This window comes from Borostomias antarcticus (genome assembly GCF_949987555.1).
Source record: "Borostomias antarcticus genome assembly, chromosome: 14".
In the NCBI taxonomy this organism is placed as follows: Eukaryota; Metazoa; Chordata; class Actinopteri; order Stomiiformes; family Stomiidae; genus Borostomias; species Borostomias antarcticus.
Window position 1 is genome coordinate 15,914,784 of NC_140247.1, and position 19,446 is coordinate 15,934,229.

General features: G+C 51.4%; 1 protein-coding gene across 1 annotated transcript in view; it reads left to right on the forward strand.

Moving 5' to 3' along the window:
- Positions 1 to 9,263, forward strand: part of fbxl19 (F-box and leucine rich repeat protein 19) — a gene marked incomplete at both ends in the record, with an annotated part of 13,454 nt that extends 4,191 nt beyond the window's left edge. Inside the window, 11 exon segments of the mRNA XM_084448521.1 lie at positions 228 to 240; positions 243 to 278; positions 281 to 300; positions 302 to 338; positions 341 to 408; positions 1,409 to 1,441; positions 2,376 to 3,646; positions 4,610 to 4,773; positions 6,684 to 6,845; positions 8,277 to 8,498; positions 9,088 to 9,263. Of these exon segments, the coding sequence (XP_084304647.1) occupies positions 228 to 240; positions 243 to 278; positions 281 to 300; positions 302 to 338; positions 341 to 408; positions 1,409 to 1,441; positions 2,376 to 3,646; positions 4,610 to 4,773; positions 6,684 to 6,845; positions 8,277 to 8,498; positions 9,088 to 9,263 (2,202 nt within the window).
- Between the last annotated feature and the right edge of the window lie 10,183 nt (positions 9,264 to 19,446).

Consider the following 19,446-nt stretch of genomic DNA (forward strand, 5'->3'; position numbering starts at 1 on the left):
GGGCTAGAACTGGGGCTAGAACTGGGGCTGGAAATGGGGCTGGAAATGGGGCTGGGACCGGGGCTCGGGTGGGTAGCAGGGGCTGGGATTTGGGTCGATGTCGGGTTTCGGCGGGGGGGGGGGGGGGGGGGGTTGGGTAAGACGACGACCTCAGCGATCCCGTATAATAAGAAATCAGGAAGTGTGGACAGTCTGTGGACAGCCTGTGGACGGTCTGTGTCCACCAGGACCAAGGGGACGGCTCGGGGAGAGGAGGACGGACAACGGCGAGGTGGGCCGCTGAAGCTGACGGACGACCCGCCCCCCCAGCAAGAAGAAGCCCCTCTCCATGGAGGACGGGGCCGAGCCGACGGGCACAAGAGGAAGAAGGAGAAGGAGCTGCCGCAGGACAGCGGGCCAAAGAAGAAGGTAGAGGGGGGTTCTGGGGGGGGGGGGCAGCGGGTCCAAGAAGAAGGTAGAGGGGGGTTCTGGGGGGGGGGGGCAGCGGGTCCAAGAAGAAGGTAGAGGGGGGTTCTGGGGGAGGGGGGGGGGGGCATCGGGCCCAAGAAGAAGGTAGAGGGGGGGGGGGGGTTCTTGGGGGAGGGGGAGGGGGGGGGCAGCAGCGGGCCCAAGAAGAAGGTAGAGGGGGGTTCTGGGGGTGTGTGACCGGGTCTGGGTTCGTTCAGGAAGGACTCGCTAGAATGAACAACTGTGTTTTTCCTCCGACACACTCCGCTAGTGCATGCTCTTGTTCTCCTTTAATTGTGAGTCTATTTGTGTCTATTTCTGCAATAACTCCATTTACAGCTGTGTTTATTCTACTAACGTTAACATTACCACTCATTGTTTTGCCAGCAACCATGTATTTCATCATCACACACACTAAAATCTTGTAGAAATCCTTCCCAGAAGAGTGGAAGCTGCTATATTTGCAAAGCAGGGACCAACTCCATATTAATGCCTATGGATTTAGAATAGGATGTCATAGGAGCTCCTGTAGGTGTGATGTGTAGGTGGCCCAATACTTTTGTCCACATAGTGTATTTTAAACTTTTCGCAGCTAGCTTTGTGTTGACGAACAGCCTGAGAGGGTAGTTTGCGATGAGCAAAAATAGACGCTGGACTGAGGTAAATGTAATTGTATGATTGAGCGAATTAATTGAATACCGGAGGCCCTTTTACTTCTAACTAGCGTTAAATTAGGTTATACTAGCGGAACTACATCCACATGTATCATCCAGTAAATGGTTGTCGATCACAGAAGGGCTCTCTGATCAAATTTAACCACGCTTTCCACGAACGTTGGCCTGTGTTGGCTGAACTTGAACGCAGCCCAGGATGGCCACGCCCCCAGGCCAGATCTGGTCTTCCTCTGCCTCCTCATCCTCTGCTAACGCTGACCTCTCTCCCCTCCGGCTCTCTCCAACAGATGAAAGGAGCCCACGAGAAACGTCTGAAAAAGGTAATTTGTTCTTCATTCATATTTAATCTTCGGCCGTCTTTCAGGAAACGAGGAAGCTTCGAGTGGCGAAGCTGATCACATGACTCATGTTCAACATCAATCAATCAATCAATCAAAGCTTTATTTATATAGCGCATTTCATACCCAGAGGCAACACAATGCGCTTTACAGAGAACAAGGGAGGTGGGCAGACATCCCACCCCTACATATTCCAGAGGGAAGCAAAAAAACAGTAATCACCCGGGGGCCAGATAAGTGAGCTGTAAAAATTCTTCCCTGACCCCTCTCAACAAGGCGATCGAGCAAGCTCCAGGAGTATGTTTGTCTACCGGCTAAGAACATTTATAGAGCAATAAATAACATTAAATTACATTTTCAGAGTAAGAGAGGCTAATAACATCATAGGAGAGACATGGCAAACATTGGTGTAAGTCTGTGTGTGCATAAATGTGCCTGGGCCCAGATAGAGGCAGGGTCAGGGGTAGGATCGGGGTAGGAAAAGGATACGGACCCGGGTTAGGGTGAGGGGAAGGGGATCTGAGCCCAGGACTGGTGTCTGTCAGTGTGTGTGTGAGTGTGCCTGGGTCCAGGTAGAGGCAGGGGTCAGGGGTAGGGTGGGGGTAGGAAGAGGATACGGACCCGGGGTAGGTTGAGGGGGACGGGGTACTGGACCCAGGCCTAAGGCCGGAAGTTGACTGTTGTATGTCTGTGTGTGCGTGTGTGTGTGTTAACTAATTTGCTACGACATCTGCAGCAGACACATGTTGTCGACTGGGGTTCGATTTCCTCACAGTAAGATAAGGAAGTATGATTATCAGTGACGTTTACCTGTTAGTTCAGTATCCATGTTAGAGATGGATTTGATTATGATTGATAGGATGATGATTTTCTTGCGTGATACCTATTCCTAACGTTTCGTTTCCTCTTGTGACAGAAACAGAAGCCCAACGCCTCGGACGCGTCTGAGTCCAACGGTCCTAACTCCTCCTCCGGGGCGGGTCAGGGGTCAGGGGGCGGGTCCAACTCGTCCTCCCAGGCCCCGCCCTCGTCCACGGCCAGTCAGGACCAGCGTTCCCACCACCGGGAGAAGCTGGAGCGGTTCAAGCGCATGTGCCAGCTGCTGGAGCGCGTCCGTGAGTCCAGCTCGTCCAGCTCTTCCAGCTCCGAGTCTGACTCCGAGTCCGACTCCGACTCGCCCTCCGGCTCCGACGGGCGCCGCGGCGGCTCCTCCCCGTCTTCCCCCGTCCCGGTCGCCTACGGCAACAGCAGCAGCGGGCGCGAGCGCGAGCGTAACCGCGAGCGGGACCGGCGCCTGGCGGAGCTGGGCTTCAGCGCCAGCGACGACTCGGAGGGGGAGGGGGGAGGAGGAGGAGGGGGGGGGGAGGAGGACAGGGACACCACGGAGGAGCAGGCGCCGGGTGGGGTGGACAAGGCCCGCCGCAAGGGGGAGGGGCCTCCGCCCCCGCGGGGCCGCAAGGCGCTCATGGCGGACGCCATGGAGGAGGAGGAGAGCGGCGAGAGGAGTCGGAAGTCCACGCCCCTGCCCCCTCCCTCTCCCCTCTCGTCCAATCAGCCGCCGCCCTCCTCCGGCGGTCACGGCCCGCCCCCCGCGGCGTCGGACGGCTTCTCCGGGAAGCGCAGCAACGGCTCGGAGGCGCGGAACGGGCGGACGCGCGCCGCTGGGGGTAGGGACCGCGGCGAGGCGCAGGAGAAGGAGAACGCCAGCGGCGGCGGGGGCGGGGCCTCCGTCACCAACCACCGCCACGGCGGCTCGGGCAAGGGCGGCGGCAACAACCGCGGCAACAAGATCCGCAGCAGCAAGCAGAACCAGACGCCGGGGTCGACCAGGAACAGCACTCTCTCGTCGCCCGCCTCCTCCAACGCCACGTCCAACGGCGGCGTCGGCGCCGGCGGGGGGATGATGTCGGCGCTGGCCGCCTCCCCCCGCTCGCAGCCCTCCCGCCTCGCCCCGCGCTCCCAGATGATGAAGCGCAGCCCGCCCGCCGTGCCCTCGCCGCCGAGGCCCGTCCAGATGGAGCGCCACCTGGTTAGGCCGCCGCCCGCCTGCCCCGAGCCGCACTGCCTGCCGCTGGACTCAGGCTCCTCCCACGTCATGCCGCGCGACGTGTGGCTGCGCGTCTTCCACCACCTCAGCCAGCGGGAGCTCTGCCTCTGCATGAGGGTCTGCCGCACCTGGAGCCGATGGTGAGCGCCCACTGGCCCAGTCGGTCTAGATAGACCTACACCCAGTCTAGAGTAGACCTAAACGCTGGCCCAGTCAGTCTAGATACACCTACACAATGAACCAGTCAGTCTAGAGTAGACCTACGCACTGACCCAGTCAGTCTAGATAGACCTACAGTACACAATGAACCAGTCAGTCTAGAGTAGACCTACGCACTGACCCAGTCAGTATAGAGTAGACCTCCACACTGGCCCAGTTGGTCTAAATAGACCTCAATCTGGTCACTGACCCAGTCAGTCTAGAGTAGACCTACACCCAGTCTAGAGTAGACCTCCTCCACACTAATACAATAAGTCTAGAGTAGACCTCCACACTGACCCAGTCAGTCTAAATAGACCTCAACCTGGTCACTGACCCAGTCAGTCTAGAGTAGATGACCTCCACATTGACCCAGTCAGTCTAGTTAGACCTCCACCTTAGCCCGGTCGGTCTAGAGTAAACCTCCAGACTAATCCAATCAGTCTAGAGTTAGGCTCACAAGTCAGTCTCTAAACGCTGCGCTCAACTAGAGACTGAAGACATTTGTCCAGATTTGGTCGCTAAAAGTGAGTGGAAACAATTTGAGAAAGATGAAAAAAAAACTGCATTTCAGAACCAATCCAACATCTTTAGGGCGGTCCTTCCTAACGGGACGGTGAATGTGTTGTTTTGTTTTGATTCTCCACTCCAGTTTGTTTGTAATTTCCGGTAAGGCGGGTCCTTCGCCCTGTTTGAGATGTAGGCAGTGGTTCTGATTGGTAGCGTCGGTTTTCTGTGCTTTTGAGATGAGATATCTCCAGACTCTGAGGCTGGGATCTCCAAAGTCTCGCATGGCGAGTAGACCATCCACGATTACAATATGAAACCTGGAGCGTGTTCTCATTCCACGAATAGAACTTGGAACTGTTCTCACTCCGTCTCGTCCTGTCCGCGTGTGTTGCCAGGTGTTGTGATAAGAGACTGTGGACTCAGATTGACCTGAGTAGACAACGCTCCATCACCCCTCCCATGCTGAGTGGTATAATCCGCAGACAGCCCGTCTCCCTCAACCTGGGCTATACCAACATCTCCAAGAAACAGCTCATGTGGCTCATCAACCGCCTCCAAGGTAGGTTAACCGTCCCTGGCTGTTACACTACCTACACACTACCTACACACTGACCTACACACTACACACTGACCTACACACTACCTACACACTATACACTGACCTACACACTACACACTACCTACACACTACACACTGACCTACACACTACACACTACCTACACACTACCTACACACTACACACTGACCTACACACTACACACTGACCTACACACTACCTACACACTACACACTGACCTACACACTACACACTGACCTACACACTACTACACACTGACCTACACACTACACACTGACCTACACACTACCTACACACTACACACTGACCTACACACTACACACTGACCTACACACTACACACTGACCTACACACTACCTACACACTACACACTGACCTACACACTACACACTGACCTACACACTACACACTACCTACACACTACACACTGACCTACACACTACACACTGACCTACACACTACACACTGACCTACACACTTCACACTACACACTGACCTACACACTACACACTGACCTACACACTACACACTGACCTACACACTACACACTACACACTGACCTACACACTACACACTGACCTACACACTACACACTGACCTACACACTACACACTACCTACACACTACACACTGACCTACACACTACACACTGACCTACACACTACCTACACACTACACACTGACCTACACACTGACCTACACACTACACACTGACCTACACACTACACACTACACACTGACCTACACACTACACACTGACCTACACACTGACCTACACACTACCTACACACTGCCTACACAATACACACTGACCTACACACTACACACTGACCTACACACTACTACACACTACACACTGACCTACACACTGCCTACACACTACACACTGCCTACACGCTGCCTACACACTACCTACACACTGACCTACACACTACACACTACCTACACACTACACACTGACCTACACCAAGGTAGTTAGCCCTCCCTGGTTGACGGGGTCAGTGTGAGGTAGTTAGCCCTCCCTGGTTGACGGGGTCAGTGTGAGGTAGTTAGCCCTCCCTGGTTGACGGGGTCAGTGTGAGGTAGTTAGCCCTCCCTGGTTGACGGGGTCAGTGTGAGGTAGTTAGCCCTCCCTGGTTGACGGGGTCAGTGTGAGGTAGTTAGCCCTCCCTGGTTGACGGGGTCAGTGTGAGGTAGTAAGCCCTCCCTGGTTGTCACACAGAGCTTGCGCTACACCAAGCCAGTACCTGCACCTTTTCACATACTATCTGTGTTCGAAACCACTCACTCACTCACTCACTCACTCACTCACTCACTCACTCACTCACTCACTCACTCACTCACTCACTCACTCACTCACTCACTCACTCACTCACTCACTCACTCACTATTATCTATGTAGTTAAGGGAAAGAGAAATTGTAAGATACATCCTCTGTTCACTGGAAATTGCTGTGAATTGTGGGTATTTTCTAGTGGACTAGACAGTGAATCAAAATAACCGTTGAGAATTCGGACACTAGAACAAAATGGCCATATAGTCCACTATTACTGTAATAGGGAACAGTTTAGAACACAGCTGCTCTGTGGTGCTATTTGGCATCCTTAGATGTAGACAGACTGTATCTAAGGCTGCTGTCGTGCCCCCTCCCCCCCTACGTCTCTGCTGTGGTCCAGGGTGCTTAGCCCTCCGAGACGCCCCCTAATGCTCTGTCTCCCTGGGCTGATAATACCTCCTCTCTGGGCTGATAATACCTCCTCTCCTTCCCCTCACATCTCTGCTGTGGTCCAGGGCGCTTAGCCCTCCGAGACGGCTCCTAACGCTGTCCCTCCCTGGGCTGATAATACCTCCTCTCCCTGGGCTGATAATACCTCATCTCCCTCCCCTCCAGGTCTGCTGGAGCTCAACGTGTCGGGCTGCCCGTGGTCGTCCGTGTCGGCCCTGTGCCAGGCCGCCTGCCCCTGCCTGCGTCTGCTGGACCTCAGCAGGGTGGAGGACCTGAAGGACTCCCACCTCCGGGAGCTGCTGGCGCCCCCTGCTGACACGAGGACAGGTCGGTCACCGGCACACACACCTGTCTGGGAGATGATGCACAAATGCAGATTTTTGTTGTTGTTGATTTGTTTATGTCATTTCTGCTTTATTAGATAGGACAGTGAATGAGTGAGTATAGATTGGAAATGCAGGAGAGAGAGAGGGGGGGGGGGACATGCAGCACATGGCCCGGGCGGGATTCGAACCCAGGCCGCTGCGGTAAGGACAAGCCTTTGCGGTATGCGCCTTAACCCGGTGAGCCACCGGTGGTGCCCTGAAAATACTTTTTATTTGAAAGAGTAGTGCCTTGGAACACGTTTAATACATCCTGTTAGGAAGGGTGGTACGTAGCTCTGGAGGGGGCGTGGCCGGCTGGGGATCTCAAGGTTTGATTCCAGCTCCCAGCGTTGTGCCGAAGTGTCCTTGAGCAAGACACTGAACCCCAAAATAGCTCACGTGCCGTATGGTGGAGCAGTACTGTGCCTAGTACTGTCGCCTCACAGCAAGAAGGTCTCCAGGCCTTTCTGTGCAGAGTTTGTTTGTTTGTTGTTCTCCCCGTGTTCGCAAGGATTTCCTCCCCTAAGAACCCAATATGAAAAACATGCAGAAGAACAGAGGCTCTTCAGTCTGGTCCCTGACCAGGACCTGGACTGAGCACTTGGACTTGGTCCCCGGGTGCCATGGACGATGGCTGCCCACTGCTCCTGACTGCTCCTGGAGGAGGCCGGCCCACTGCTCCTGACTGCTCCTGGAGGAGGACGGCCCACTGCTCCTGACTGTTCCTGGAGGAGGACGGCCCACTGCTCCTGACTCCCCTGGAGGAGGACGGCCCACTGCTCCTGACTGCTCCTGGAGGAGGACGGCCCACTGCTCCTGACTGTTCCTGGAGGAGGAAGGCCCACTGCTCCTGACTCCCCTGGAGGAGGACGGCCCACTGCTCCTGACTGCTCCTGGAGGAGGACGGCCCACTGCTCCTGACTGCTCCTGGAGGAGGACGGCCCACTGCTCCTGACTCCCCTGGAGGAGGACGGCCAACTGCTCCTGACTCCCCTGGAGGAGGCCGGCCCACTGCTCCTGACTCCCCTGGAGGAGGACGGCCCACTGCTCCTGACTCCCCTGGAGGAGGACGGCCCACTGCTCCTGACTGCTCCTGGAGGAGGACGGCTTGGATGGGAGAAATGCTGGGAACACTTTCCACCCGCGACCCCTGATTGTGTGTGTGTGTGTTGTGTGACGTGTTGCCGCTCACGTGTGTAATTATGTCACTTCCCGTGTGGTGAATTAACAACCGCTAGAGGTCCCACATTATTATTACAAGAGGTTTTATTTTTTTTTTATTATTAGAGAGATTTGAGCTCAGATAAGGTGATCTGAGGTGAACAATTATCAACGAGTCATCTGCAAAAAGCTGTATCCCACTCTCCTCCCTGTTCTTTTCTCGGTTCTCCAGCTCACGGGGAGAACAGAGGTGGGCGGTTCCAAAACGTAACAGAGCTGCGATTGGCCGGGTTGGACTTGACAGACTCCACATCCCGCCTGCTGGTGCGCTACCTGCCTCACCTGACCAAGCTGGACCTGAGTCAGTGTGGGAACATCACAGACCAGACCGTCCACACGCTGACCTCACCCATCTCCCCTCTGAGAGACATCCTGACCCACGTCAACCTAGCAGGTACGCACACACACACACACACACACGCACGAGCGCGCACACACACTCACACACAGTTCATAGTTGGGGCGGCTGGTGGCTCAGGAGGTAGAGGGGGTCGTCCGATGACCGTAGGGTTGGCGGTTCGATTCCTGGGTCCTCCTGTCCACATGTCGAAATGTCCATGGGCAAAGACACCCCCCCAATTTCTCCCAATGAGCAGGCTAGCACCTTGCATGGCAGCTGCCGCCATTGGTGTGTGAATGTGTGTGTGAGAGGCCATTGTAAAGTGCTTTGGATAAATGCTTTGGATAAATTGGCTATATAAGTGCAGTCCATTTACCATTTTCATTTCAAATCCATTGTGGTGGTGTACAGAGCCAAAATGATAAAAACTGTGTCAATGTCCAAAATATTTATTGATCTAACTGTAAGTGCAGTTCATTTACCATTTACACACACACACACACACACACACACACACACACACACACACACACACACACTGTGGCTGTGTTGACTAATGGTCCTCTGAAGGTCCTGTGAACGTCGTGTGAGGGTCGTGTGAGGGTCGTGTCTGTGTTGACCAGTGGTTGTGTGCTCCCCCCAGGCTGTGTGAAGGTGACGGAGCAGTGCGTCCCAATGCTCCGGCGCTGCGCCTCCCTGCAGACGGCCGACCTGCGCGCCTGCAGCCTCCTCGCCCCCGACACCTGCCAGCTCCTCGCCTTCCCCGGCTCTGCCCCCTGCCCCGCCCCCGACGACAGAACGCTGCTCAAGAACAGCTAAGGCTGCGCCAAAAGCCCAGTGCACGCTGTGTCCGGCCCGGGCCCCCCCCCCCTCCTTCCAGTCAGGCCCCGCCCCCCTCCTTCAGGCCCCGCCCCCCGCCGCCATCTCCACACTACATTTGAGACGGGAGAACCAGAGAACGAGGAAGCCAGCCGGCGAGGGGGGAGGGGTCTGGAGGGAGACTGACCGAAGTGGAGGGCCTGCTGGTCAAGAAGAGAGAGAAGGAGACCTCCGGACGTTCGCCACGTTCTTCTCTGGATCGACTGGCGTTTCGCGAATGGACGTGTTTCATGGCGAGGTCGAGGGGGGGCGGGGGGGGGGAGGGGAAAAAAACAAAACAACCTTCGCATGTACATATTCGTTATCTGTACAATGGGTGTGTGTATATAAATGTAGTTTACTGTAAATTACCGTCTGTCTGCCTCCCCCCCTCCCCTCTCTCCCGGCCCTCTCTCCCCCCCCCCGCCCCCAATCGCCAGGCCACGCCCTCCGCTAGGCGACGGGGGCGTGACCGCGCCGGCCGTCTAGAGCAGGCAGATTTTTTTGCACTCCTTGTTCAAACGCTCCTGACGAACGCTCTCGCTCCAATAAAGCGCCGGGCCAGGAAGAATGTACCCCCACGCCAGAGGCGGCGCCCCCTAGTGGCCGCTTTTTCCTGTACAGTCAGTCGGATGCTGGGCTGGTGTTAAGTGTGTGTGTGTGTGTGTGTGTGTGTGAGATTGTGTGTATGTGTATTGCTGTGTGTGCATGTGGGAGAGTGTAAAAACAGTGTTAAATGTGACAATAGGAGAGCGAGAGAGAGAGAGGGATGGATCTGCCCTAGTGTCCATCTCCTCCTTCACTACTATGCTCTGCTCGGTCCTCCCTCCCTCCAGGGGGCTGTGTGGAGGACCTCCCTCTCGGATCCTCTCTGTCCTTCCTGTTCAATCATGGCCGCGAGAGCTGCCGAAAGCCCAAGACCCCTCCCCTCCCCCCGACCGCCACAACCTCCCGGAGAAGCTGGGATGGAAACCCCCCCTCCCTCTCTCTCTCTCGCTCTCTCCCTCTCTCTCTCTCGCTCTCTCTCTCTCCCTCTCTGTCTCTCTCTCTCTCTCCCTCTCTCTCTCTCTCTCCCTCTCCCTCTCTGTCTCTCTCTCTCTCTCTCTCTCTCTCTTCTCCTCCAGCCTTCCTATGTGCCACCCCCCCCCCCCTCCTCCTCCCAGTGTGCCATTCTGTCAGGGTCTCTCCATCGTCCTCTGTGAATCTATGACCCGTCGCCCTGCGCCACAGCCCCCACCCCCCCGCCCCCCCAACTCCGTCAGCCTCGTCCTCCACGGCCCCTCCCTCCCTGCTGCTCTGTCCGTCTCTCTCTGCCTTGGTCCTGTCTCTGTGCGTCTGTCCTGGACCCGGCCATGTCCAGCTGCACTGAACCCATCGCCTACTGTACTGTAGTGTACCACACTCTTACCATAACACCCCCAGACTGCTATGTCCCCTACTGGCTCTGCTAGTGATTAGTAATGCCTGGCTAGTGCTGTGTCGTAGACATTGAGACGGGCTCAGATTAGTTTGTGGTGGGGGTGCAGCGGTGATGGGCTGAACCCCTGGCTGACCCCTGGTAGGCTGGCGTCCCGATCGTCACTGACCGTCCGCTTGCACAGAGGGGAGGGGGGGCGGGGGGGGGGGGGGCAAATCTATAATCTGACCCTGGTTTGACCTCTGCCTCAGATGTCAGATTCCTTTTATCTGACGACCAGTCGTGGTGAAAAAATCTTTTCAAAGTCTCGACATGCTGCTTAACTTTTCCCAAAACCAGGACAAAGCTGCCCCCCCCTGCCCCCGACCGCCTGCGGTCCGCCCAAGACGGGCCTGTAGTGTCCGACCGACCCTGTGTCCTGTTCAGACAGCGTGGTCAGTGGCGGAGTCCTCATCTCAACCCTCTTCAACCCGTGTGAATTCCCTCCCCTGCTGTAACAATCATCAGTAAAGTGCGGTGGTTCGTAGTTGAAGCCAGAACCAGCAGCAGACACAGCGAGCGGTTCGTGGACCTGTTGCCGCCTCTGGCCACACGGGGGCGCCAGGCGAGGTAGAGACGGGGGCGGGGCTTTACCCGTACGCCGCTGATTTGAAAAGTATTGGAGAAGACTGGACCTGGCTTACGCTTGGGTCTTGTCTGTGTTTTTGGACCGGTTCAGCACAGCACTTGGCTCGCCTGGACTCAGTAGACTAGGCCAGAATAGTATTGGGACTGTTCAGAACCAGTTCAGAACTCTTACTGGACCGGACAGCACTTTTGTTCTGTGGCGTTGGACTGGACAAACGCTGGGCTTGGGGGTTTCGGGGGTCGAGTGTTTCCCCAGCTGTGTCTGTGTCTCTATAGCGGTCGCTCTTTCTCCTGAGCTGCCATGAACCGTCTGTGTGCGCTTCACTGCTACTGTGGTTACTGCCGTGTAGCCTGAAAACTAACTACCCCCCCCAGTCTGGACCGTCGGTAGGTCGTCTTAAAGCCCCCCCCCCGCCCACTCTGGGACCGTCGGTAGGTTGTCTTAAAGCCCCCCCCGCCCCCCACCCACTCTGGGACCGTTGGTAGGTTGTCTTAAAGCCCCCCCCCGGCACCCCACCCACTCTGGGACCGTTGGTAGGTTGTCTTAAAGCCCCCCCCCCCCGCCCCCCACCCACTCTGGGACCGTTGGTAGGTCGTCTTAATGCCCCCCCCCCCCGCCCCCCACCCACTCTGGGACCGTTGGTAGGTTGTCTTAAAGCCCCACCCCCCCGGCCCCCCACCCACTCTGGGACCGTTGGTAGGTCGTCTTAATGCCCCACCCCCCCGGCCCCCCACCCACTCTGGGACCGTTGGTAGGTTGTCTTAAAGCCCCAGTCCTCTCATGAATCATGGGTTTTCCTTTTGCTGATTCTGTTTGTCTGTTTCTGACTCCATCCACATTCGTTCTGTTCCTTCTGTGGGTTTAATATTATATCCATTATCAGAAGTCCATTTTGAGCCACCGGGTGATGGTACATCTCCCTCTGCGGTTGGTGTCCGTACGATCGCATAGATGCACCAATCACGGCCCAGCTTTGACAGTGACATCATCGTTGACCAACTATCACTTTCCATAAATCGTCTCCATTCAAAGCATCACTGTTAGCACTAGGGCAGTACTGAGCGATGGGGGAGCAGAGATAAAAATAACATTCAAACCATGGGAAAGTCTGAACTGATGGGCTCATTCGCGCTAAAAGGATGTTGACAAGACCAGGATCAATCCAAAAGCCTAATTGTGAACTAAAGAAAAAAAAAAGAAGCAATTTTCAGTGTATAACTAATTAGTGATCTATGCTAGCCAGCGTTTAGCTGGATCCTGTATCGTTCTTGGTCCATGATGTTAGCTAGCTAGCTCAGGTAGAAGCCCGAGATGATCATAGATGAAAATCGTTGTTTTTTTTGCCACAAAACTATGCTGCTTCTTCCAGAACCTGCCATATCATATGTATACTGATTGAGGGTGTGGGGCTCGTGGGCTAGCAAAGCAAAAAGCCTAACTGGGTGGAAAATTGCCTTGTGCCATAGATACACAGATCAATATTTCACAGTGACTGAATGGTTCGGTTTTTCTATTGTTTGTCTTGTTTTATACTTCTGTCTGTATATGTGGGATCATTGTTGTGTTCCAGACCTAGGTCAAATACTATTTGCAAATATACTGTCAAATATTTGAGGGGTGAGCTTGATTCATCCCTGAGCAATGAAACCAATCGATCAATCCCGTAAGTATCGACTGTGAGGCGAATCAAACTCACCTCAGTTACGTTCAAGTAATTGAGTTACAGTATGTAGTTGACCTCTTGTGTGCTGTGCTCATACAGCTGTTCACCGAGGCACAGCCTACCATGGTAACGCGCCGCCAACCACTTGAACACGCGCCGATGGGTGGCAGCTCATCCTAAACTGATCAAGTCTGATGAGATGAAAATTCCTGACTTCAAAAAGCTCTTATATCCAATCACACATCAGACTTCTGATCACTCCATGAGCTGTCTTATCGTAGCCTGTCCCAAAATCCATCCCTAACCCTGGCCGGCATGGACCTGGTGCAGATCTGATTGGATTGGACAGGTATGAGTAACATGCCAGCCATTCCAATCAACCAATCAGAGGGCAAGTTAGAGCCATTACCACATTGTTTACATCCATCTGACCCATCAGATTTAGGAGGCGGGGCTTGGGGGTTAACTGGCGAGGGACCCTTAGTTAAGTCGACCCAGAACTCTTTGATTGTACAGTTGTGTCTTCACCAAAGTGTATTACACATGAAAGATGCACTGGATCCTTGTCGAACTCCATGATAATCATCATCACCTCTTGCCAAAATTCCTGCTTTCTTTTGAAAAGGGGCATTTTTTTTTATCCATTTCTTTCTTTCTTGTTTTGCTCTCGGTTTATTTTTGTTTATGGTTTCTTCCGTTGTGTTGATCAAAATGAGGAAGAAAAGTTAGATCAAATGAGAAAAAGATGGAGAGAGACCAACTCAAGGCAGCTACGTACGAGTGACTACTGTAAAATGACTAACTAAATAAAGACAAATGGGGTTGTTTTTACAATATGGTTGTTGGCTCTGCTGGTGGTGTACATTTATCTGCTCCCCCCCCCCCCTGCACTAAGAAGATCACATCTACGACTGTAAGATCACATCTACGACTGGAAGAAGATCACATCTACGACTGCTGAATGTGCTGAGGAACGACTGAAGAGCAAGCTGCTACTCTACTCACACAAACACACCTCCCCAAACACACACACACACACAGGACATTTAAAACAAAATGTGGGAAAAATAAAATACAGGAATTTTATTACAGGAAAAGTTACAGTGCAGTGTATGAATGAATAATTATTAGATTTAAAGCAGCAGCAAAAAGAAAAGTGTTCAGTCTTGATTTAAAAGAACAGAGTTGCAGTGAGCAAAAAAGTGTGGAGAGGAAGACCGTGGAAGAGAAGACCACAGTGAACGAGGCCACAGTGAGACAGGAAGAGACTGGGGAGGAGCCTGTGCACACTTCCTGTGGCAGTGTGACTTGTGCACTGAGATGGTGACCTCACAAGTGTTGGGGCAGTTAGCCTACATCTAGCCTGGTTCTCACATGGTTCTGCTGGACAGTAGCCTACATCTAGCCTGGTTCTCTCATGGTTCTACTGGACAGTAGACAGTGACACATGCACATCCATAAACCAAAAAAGGGCAGGTGCCGAGCCAAAACAAGAGATATCGAAATGAAAAAGAGCGGACTCGCACACTGCTGGGCTCCATGTTTAAGGCATTTATTGTACCTGAATCAAACGTGTGACATTTCGAGCAAAGCTCTTCATCAGACTCAATAGCAAAAGGCCCCATCTTGGATATACCTGCGACACAGTCACATGATAAACAGGTGGAATCAGGTGGAATGAGGCACACCTGAGCCTATTGAGATGACAGAAAAAATAGATACACGTAACTCGTCTTCAAAGCGAGTGGATACTATCAGTGGGACATGATCTGCACAGGAAATAGAGACTGAGGACAGTACTGTGTATACAGAAGAAAATCCCATACCTGTCAATTCACACCATTAATGGCATGTGGTACAATAGATTAACACACACATCATATAGGGATACAATAATACGGTACATAACTATACAATAATAGAGGGGAGACACACAATAGGGTGTCACACAAACAAAATCAGGCAGATAAGCCGTCATACAGTATGATCACTGACTACTATAGAGGTGCCTCTAGTTAAGCTACATAGATAAAGGTACAATATAAACAAGTACAATAGGAAAGCTTTTGAGTAGCAACCGAGCAAGTCAAAATACTGAATGTACATTCAGAAAGTAAGAGCGACAGAAACCCAGAGCTTGTTACAGGAAAGGACGAATGTCAGTGTCTTCATTTAGGCCCTTAGGTGACATGGTGTTCAGAGTATATATCCAATACAGTTCGCGTTGCAAGAGAAGAGCATTGATGTCACCCCCCCTCCGTGGGAGTTGGACGTGTTCGATACCTACATAACTCAGTGATGCGACCGTGTGTTTGAAGAGACTAAAGTGTGAGGCAACCGGGCTCTTAGGGTCATGATTCCTGATAGTACTCCTATGTTCTGAGATCCTAGTTTTGAGGGGTCTAGATGTTTTCCCTATATATGCAAGCCCACAGGGGCATTTAAGCAAGTATATCACATTATTAGTTTTACATGAGATGATCCCTCTGATGTCGAAAGCCTTGCCAGTGTGGGGATGATAGAATTTATTGGTCTTCCGAGTGAAGTGACACTGCTGACAGTTACCGCACTTGTAATTGCCTGGTTCCACAGGGTTGAGAAACGTGAAAGGGGTAGGTGGGGGATTCGGTGGACAGTCCGCCTTCACCAGGAGGTTACGGAGATTGGGTGGACGTTTGAAGACGACACGAGGTGGCTGGGCCAGAAGGTCTTTGAGCAGAGGGTCTGTGGACACAATATGCCAGTGTTTGTTAATAATCTTGGACATTTCTTTCGCTATGGGTGAATATTGGATCGCACATGTGATCTTATTTTCACTGGTGCTGGTCCTAGTCTTGTTAAGGCATTCAACCTGGGTTAGATTAGTGAAGCGTTCAGAGGCTTGTTTAACCCACTCGGTCTTGTAACCTCTTTGGATGAATCTCTGCTCCAGGTCAGTCATTTGTGCTTTGAAGTCAGTGTCAGAGCTGCATAGGCGGCGTATTCGGCTCAGCTGTGAGATAGGAAGGCTCTTCTTGAGAGGTGTGGGGTGGTAGGATGTAGGGCTGCTCGATTAATCGGATTTTAATCTAGATTAAGATTTGGGCTGTCAACAATCATTAAAACAAAATAATCGCCAAAAAACGATTTTTCACTATTTTTCACTATTCGTCTCCCATGGGACATGTATCTAATCCAAAGAACATTGTTAAAAAGAAAAGCCACTGTCAACATTTAATAAATTAATTGTTATCAAAGTCAATGTATAATTTGATTTGTTAAGAAAATGTCAAAACTTTTGATTTAAAAAAAAATTCAATGAATAATCGTGTTAAATAATGGTGATCTCAATATCACTCAAAATAATCGTGATTATGATTTTTGCCATAATCGAGCAGCCCTAGTAGGATGTACCATGTAGTAATGAGTTTCTATCAGTTGGCTTTCTGTAGAGACTCGTACTGAGAATACCATTGTTGATGTTGATCAGAATGTCTAAAAAATTCATTTGAGACGAGTCATGGGACATTGTGAATCTCAGATGTGCATCCTGAGTGTTCATGAAGGTATGAAAATCTCTAAGTTCTGCTTCAGTGGAGGTCCAAATGAAGAAAATGTCATCAATGTACCTTTTGTAGGAGACGATGTGTTGTAGATAAGGGTTCTTGGTAGGGTTCAATATGATCTCCTGTTCGAGCCAACCGACATACAGGGACGCAAAGCTGGGGGACATCTTCGACCCCAAACTCACACCAGACACCTGTAGATTGAAGTCATTCCCAAACATGAAATAATTGTTGGTTAAAACTGTTTCCATTAGCTTGACTAAGCATCCTGTGCTAGGTGAGTAGGACACCACAGCGCTCTGTGTGCGGAGCTGTAGAAAGTGTTCTGCCGTTGTCAGCCCACCTTGGGGACATTGGTGTACAAAGATTCAATGTCCATCGTGACCAGCAGATGGTTATTGCCACTGAGTTGGACAGATTGTAAAGTTTTTAAGAAATCAATGGAATCTTTGGTGTAGGAGGGCAGGGATGTAACACATGGTTGTAAGAAAAAGTCCACAAATGCCGAAATCTTTTCCGTCAGTGAGCCGATGGCAGCTACAATATGTCTGCCAGGTGGAGTGTCCGTGTATTTTTAGGTATTTTGGGCAGGGTATAAAACACTGGTGTGATAGGTGAGCGGACCGACATAAAAGAGAATTCCTCTTTTATGATTTTGCCTCCGTCTAGTAGTTCATCGAGGTATGCGTGTACTTGAGTAGTAAAGGTCGTGATCGGATTCTTACCTAAATTACTGTAAAAGGTCTCGTTGCTGAGTTGACTCAAAATCTCCTGATTGTAGGCCTCTCTGTCCAGGATCACCAGCGCTCCTCCTTTATCTGCACTTTGAATGACAATGGATGAATCTTGTGGTGGTCTAATTCCTGATGTTGTGTTCTTGTCAGATTGTGTGTAACTTTGAATTGTCTCTGCTTAGTTAGCAGGTTGGCAATGTCTCTTTCTACTAGTCTACAGTAGGTATCTACAGAGGAGTTCCTGTTTAGGGGGGATAAAGGTAGATTTACCTCTGAACGGAGTTGTAGGTCTAGCTGCTATCGCAGGGGTTGTCTCGTGGTTTTGCTCATCCAAGTCGCTGAGGGTGGACGTCGCTAGGGAGCCTGTAGGATCGTTCAAATTCCTGATTAGCTTTAAAAAACTCCTTGAGACGTAAATTACGAAAAAACGTCTGCATATCAATGAACACGTTAAAATATTTGCAGTAGGTCGTATGACAAAAAGATAGACCTTTGTGAAGGGCAGAGAGACAGGTATTAGAAATCTGCTTACTCGAAAGGTTGATAACGTTCATTTCCTCCACCGGCTGCGGATGGGGTATATGGATCCCTGGTGGTGTCGGATCCCCCTCCTCGTGTTCTCCCGCCTCGGCCGGGTCGGGGGGCTCGTGAGTGCGGGTCTGCTCTAAAACTCTCACGATGGGAAGTGCTCGACCTCTATCGAGCGAGGACATGGACGTGGGTGGACTGAAACGCCTGTGGTGTTGTCGCCTGAAGTGTGGTCTCTGTCCTCTTTCGGTGGAATCCTGGGCCCTTGTCCACTTGTAGATGTTACCTAGCTCGTAGTCTTTTGTGTCTGTCGAATTTTTTCTTTTTAACAATTGTGATTTCTTGTGTTAGTTCCGTTTTTCTCCGTTCATACTCCTTGAGTAAGTTGTCTGCCTCGTCTTTAGTGTGGGAGTCAGACAGAAGTTGTTGTTTCAATTTGTTCACTTCCTCTTTTGTGGTTGCCAGTTGCGAAGAGATCTCTTGGATGGTGAGCGCCATAAGGTCGAAAGAGCACTTATTTAGTATCTCGCACCAGCGGCTGACAAAAGTCTCATTATCCCTGCCCATAATAGGGGTTTTAGACATGCGCAAACCTCGAGGGATTCTCCTGACTCGCCCACATGGCTGCTGTGAAACCTGAAAATCTAAATATAATTTTGCCAAGCTGAATAGTATCTGGGACACTATATAAAATATATACCTAACGTTAGCTAATATAGTCCCAATGTCCCCAAACAAGTACTTCATCTTTACGGACGTTGTAGATTGCTACTATTGCTAAGATTTGTCAAATATGCATGCCATATGAAGCTAAAGACGTTACTATGCATAAATATACTAATTTCAACCATAAAATTCGATTAGGATTTTTACCTTGCACACTTTTCTGTCGGGCTGGCTGTAGAATGTTTTGGTTAGGATGGCTGACATCTTGTTTTCATTCAAATGTTGTCATGGTGACTACTTGACGGTGCGGGCAGTGTCCCCAAATGAGGGCAATGGGTCAAAGCTTTAAAAAAAATATTTAGCATGACGCAGAAGAGCATGAATTACATTACACAGAATGTAATGTCCCCATATGAGGACGCAGGGTCTCAGGAGGTTATATTGGGCAGGAACCTACTTCATACCACAGCAAATTTGATGAAAATCTGAGTGAGCATTATCAAATTATTGGCTTTTTTGTCACCTCACCCCTAATCGGACAGGCTTAATTTGGCTCTTTTTCAGATATTAGCGTAGGTATAGCCCAAAAAACTAAAGTTCCACAACCATCCATTTCATTAATTGTACACATATGCGATATGAAAAAACATGGTTGTGTTTTGTTCTAACTCGGGTAGGGGTACCTCAAAATCTGAGGGCCCCTCCTGCTAGACTATATGTTTATTCAGTTGTCTAAGGAAGAGCGTTGTCGTTCGAAACGTCACAACATTCCCTGAGCACCTTCTTGGTTCACCTACCTCAACCCACTTGAGCACTCAGTCTGCTGTTTTGTTAGAATATAGATATACTTGAATAAAAAAAAAAAAAAAAAAAAATCAGCAGTTGACGGTGGGCAGAATAAAGTGTGACGTAGTCATCATGGGGCGGCACGTAGCTCAGGAGGTAGAGCGGCCGGCTGGGGAT